General features: G+C 36.0%; 1 protein-coding gene across 1 annotated transcript in view; it reads right to left on the minus strand.

The window, feature by feature from the left end:
* Positions 1-2,330: 2,330 nt before the first annotated feature.
* The window catches only part of LOC106531792 (cell death-inducing p53-target protein 1 homolog), a 12,015-nt gene continuing 10,218 nt past the window's right edge, over positions 2,331-4,127 (minus strand). Inside the window, exon 5 of the mRNA XM_014027716.1 lies at positions 2,331-3,399. Coding sequence (XP_013883170.1) covers positions 3,294-3,399 — 106 coding nt within the window. The 3' untranslated portion in view covers positions 2,331-3,293. The remainder of the gene's footprint in view (positions 3,400-4,127) is intronic.

Genomic DNA, 4,127 nt, shown 5'->3' on the forward strand with positions numbered 1-4,127 from the left:
ATAATTTGGTTTTTGGCTGTAATCTCCTGGACTGCAAAATAAAGATTCTTGCTGTTCAACCAGCCTGTTTCAGAGTTCCTCTCTTCATTGAGCAGCAGCAGTTCCYCAGAACTAGAAGACGTGGTTTTTACACCTCAAAAGCCTCTGACCTCAAAGTGGTCAAGCAACCAACTTGAAGTGTTGAACGCGATTTTGAAGCTGAAATCGCCTTTAGTGTGAGCACAGCATAAGGTTCCTCAAAGTTTTATGACCTCCATATATCATTTGCTGTTTAGCTTGTCTAATCTATTATTTCAGAAGTAAATGTCTTCAGCATCTTCTTTGATTTGCCTAGTCCTAATTTGCATTACTTAAGGTTAATTTATTGACATCTTGTTGTTATTAAGTTAACACTTTATCCAAGATAAGATTCTGATGGCACATAAGTGGTACATGTCAACTAATTCACTGGGAGGCAGAACTTGTGTTGTGATACCTTGTTGAATTTTGGGCTTTTAAGTTTTTTAAATTTTGACACGTTTTTTTTCTTCATTGATTCTTCAGAAGTGTAAAAATGTTTCATTTATCATTTATGACTTTTTCCTGTTGTATCTTGCATTGATATATGTTTTTGGTCGTCACATAAATTGCACTATTTTTCCTCATTTTGCGTTGTATTTTTTGTTAATTTTTGCATTTGTGTTTAGACGTTTTATAATTATTCCTTTTGATTTGAATTGAGTAGTGTTTACTCAAGAGGAGGGATTGTTATGGAATAATTATATAACTATCTGCTTTACCTTGACACTGTTAGTAATTTTATCTCATTTGATAACTAGTTCTGACAAGACTGTTGTTTGGACTCAGAACAAATGTAAACAAAAACAGGTTTAAAGAGTTTTAGGATTGGGTTTTGTGAAGACCTTCTGGACCCTCGAGGCGGCAAACACTTCCAACGGTGGACAAAGGGGACTGGGTAAGTCCACTGATGTTGTTGGTCCGTGAGGGTTCAGTACCCAGTGAGGGAGCGAGCTGGGTTTGGAAATCCAGGGAGTGGTCCGCGGTCAGAGCCGGGAGGTCAGAGGTCCAGTAACAAATCCAAATCATAATCCAAAAGGCGAGGTCTAAGGGGCAAAAACGGGGTCTTAATCCAAGGGTCAGAATCATAAACAGTACCAGGTAGGGATCAGGCAAAAAGGGGAAGTCAAGAGGCAGGCACAGGGTCATGGACAGAAGATCAGGRTGGGGCTGTGACAAAARGCTYGACATCRACMTGGTAAAACCATTCAATAATGAGGCAATGGCAGAGTGGAGGCATGGAGCTTAAATAGGAGGGAGAACAGGTGAGGCAGATGAGGCTGATTGCTGTGGCACTGAATGAGGAGGCGTGGCATGAACAGGAGAGCTGAGTGTGTGTGACAGGAGAYCAGATGGAACAGCCAAAACATTACAAGTTCGTCTGTTTCAATCTGTTTGCCCTAGACTTAAAGACTCCAGCAATGCATGACCTCTCTTATTTTGATGAGGTAGTTCCTGAGCTGATAGCTCTGTCATTGGTTAGGTGGTTACAGTTGTTGAACTGTGATTGGTTGTAAACGTGTTACAGAGTGTTATATTATCGGCTGCTCTGCACTGACACAGCAGCCACAACTGACAGATTTCCTTGATCGACTTCTGCTCTGTTGTTGCTCCATTAAAGTGAATGCTTAATGCTGAAAGATTTTTTTTGCTGAATAGCTAAAAAAGCTGAAACTATCTTAAAATGACTATTAAAAGMAGCTGAAATTAGAACAAAGAAAGAGAACATGTTTGCATTAAGCAGTAAGAAGCTGAAAACATAAATATATTGAATTTAGCTAAAAACAAGACTGCTGATATTATCAGAAAGCAGCTAAAAGCTTAAAATAGCAGAATGAAGCACAAAAAGTTTAAATTAGCAAAGGAATAACAGAAAAGGTCAGAATGATAAGTAAAAAAGTTTAAAATAAGATTAAATCAGCAAAATAGAAGTTGAAGGTATGATTAACACAGTTTGAACAAAGCTGAACCAGAGTCAAAGGTAAAAGGTACAGAAAAGGTTGTGAACATTTTGAATGGTTTTAAGGATGTTGAGAGCTCCATTAATTTTCTGAAAGAAAAAAAATGTCAGGAAAAAAAATTAAACATCTCAAAAAAAAAAAATGACGAAATACAAAAAGTCATAACAAGAATGCCCTGAAGGAGCTGAGCATTTTGATATGTAATTTGTACAAATAGCACAAAAAGTACGGAAAGGAAATATGTGCTGAAAAATACTGAAGAAAAAAGTCGTCACAAGTCACACAATAATTTTTTGACACAAGCACTTATTTGTTTCTTTTAGAAGGGGCTTTTAATAAAAGTCAATCAAATATTAAAAATCAGAACACGAGAGTAACGTCACATGATTATGACATGTTTGTAATAATCTATTAAAAATACATTTTACAGCGTTGTAAACAAATTATTTTATGCATTTTATTTTGGAACATGTTAACTGTAGTCCAAACATGTTTTATTTGCTTATGCTAACATATTTTATTCTGCATAAAATTTGCGTTAATAGTGGCAATAAGTTTTTTAATTTAAAACCAATAACATTTCATTAGCACAAGACTCTATTTTCACAAGAAAAATGTTTGCTTTACTGGTAAACATTCTTTTAACAATAGAACAAACTGAACACAACACAGAAACATAATTATGGCTGTAATATTGGCTTATAACAGAAAAACAAGTTCACATAGATMAAAAGGTACTCATTGAAAGCTATGAAGTTAAGCATTTTTTTATTCAAAACTATCAAATAGCGCAGTTTGAAGGAGTTTACTTCAAAGGTTGCTCAGATATACTGGTATGCAAATTTGAAACATGGGTCTGCACTCAATATAAATATAACAAGTCTGGGTGTAAATATGTATCAATAATTTGAAATTGTCGTACATCTTGACCCCAAACAGCTCTTCCACTGATGTCATCATTGTTCCATATTTTTCAGTCACTCTATTTCCATAAATAAACAAACGTAGATAAACACGTTGGCAGCTGTCAAATTTTTTTCCTTCATTAACCATCAATGTGAGAAAACAATTGGGTGGATTTTGTTTGAATGATTTTCTAACCTGTCTCTATGACATTGCAATGAGTACCTTTAAACGACATAACTTTATATTACATGTTGATGATTGGATCTAAGAGTTAAATAAATTTTACATGTAGCTTTTACACAACATAAACAGTCCACAGGGATGCAGGTGTGATGTGCATTGCACACATTTAACCGAATGACTGAGGTTTCACCTGCGTTTATAGATGTGCAGGACTTGGTTACAGGTAGGGCATGAGTGCTCTACATCTTTGCAGCTCTTCACACAGAAAGGAATCAAACAGCAAGGCCAGCACCTGATGTGAAACATAAGAAAAGTCAAAATATAACACAACATGTAAAGTTATTTATTAATCTTAACTCAGTTTTGGCTGAGTGATTTGTTCACGAGTTGTCTTTAAGTAAAAGGACACATCATTTAAAATAAAGTTATCCCACTTATTAAATTTACATCTGAGATAATACGTTAGACACCTGGACACTTGATGTTTTAGCTGCTTTTTTCAGGCCTTGATCATTTTTTGCAACAGAATGCACTTCTACAAGCCATATCATGTTCCTGCCACTTGGAGGCAGTCTCAAATATGTGACCCATCTGGTATGAGCTGCTTTTGTGGTAAAGCTGCCGTTGGTCCCTTTACTTTTGCCCTGCTGTGTGAAAACATCAAAAAGTACGGAGTCCGCGAGGGGACATGGGGGGGGATTTTTTTCTTTTGCATTCCCAAGCAATACTTTTGCGTTACCTCACAATATTGTTTTGCGTTCCCACACAAAAGTTTGATTTGTATATGAAATGCATTAAATCAGACATTTATTTTGAAATATCCAGTTACCAAAACAGGATGTGTCGCCACAAGTTCTTGAAATTGACTTTGATGTTGCGTGGCTGCACTGTTAAAATATCGGCATATGACATACAGCGGGTAAAATAAGTATTGAACACGTCACCTTTTTTCTCAGTAAATATATTACTAGAGGTGCTAATGACATGAAATTTTCACCAGATGTCGGTAACAACCCAAGC

The sequence above is a fragment of the Austrofundulus limnaeus genome, unplaced genomic scaffold, assembly GCF_001266775.1.
Source record: "Austrofundulus limnaeus strain Quisiro unplaced genomic scaffold, Austrofundulus_limnaeus-1.0 Scaffold676, whole genome shotgun sequence".
NCBI lineage: Eukaryota > Metazoa > Chordata > Actinopteri > Cyprinodontiformes > Rivulidae > Austrofundulus > Austrofundulus limnaeus.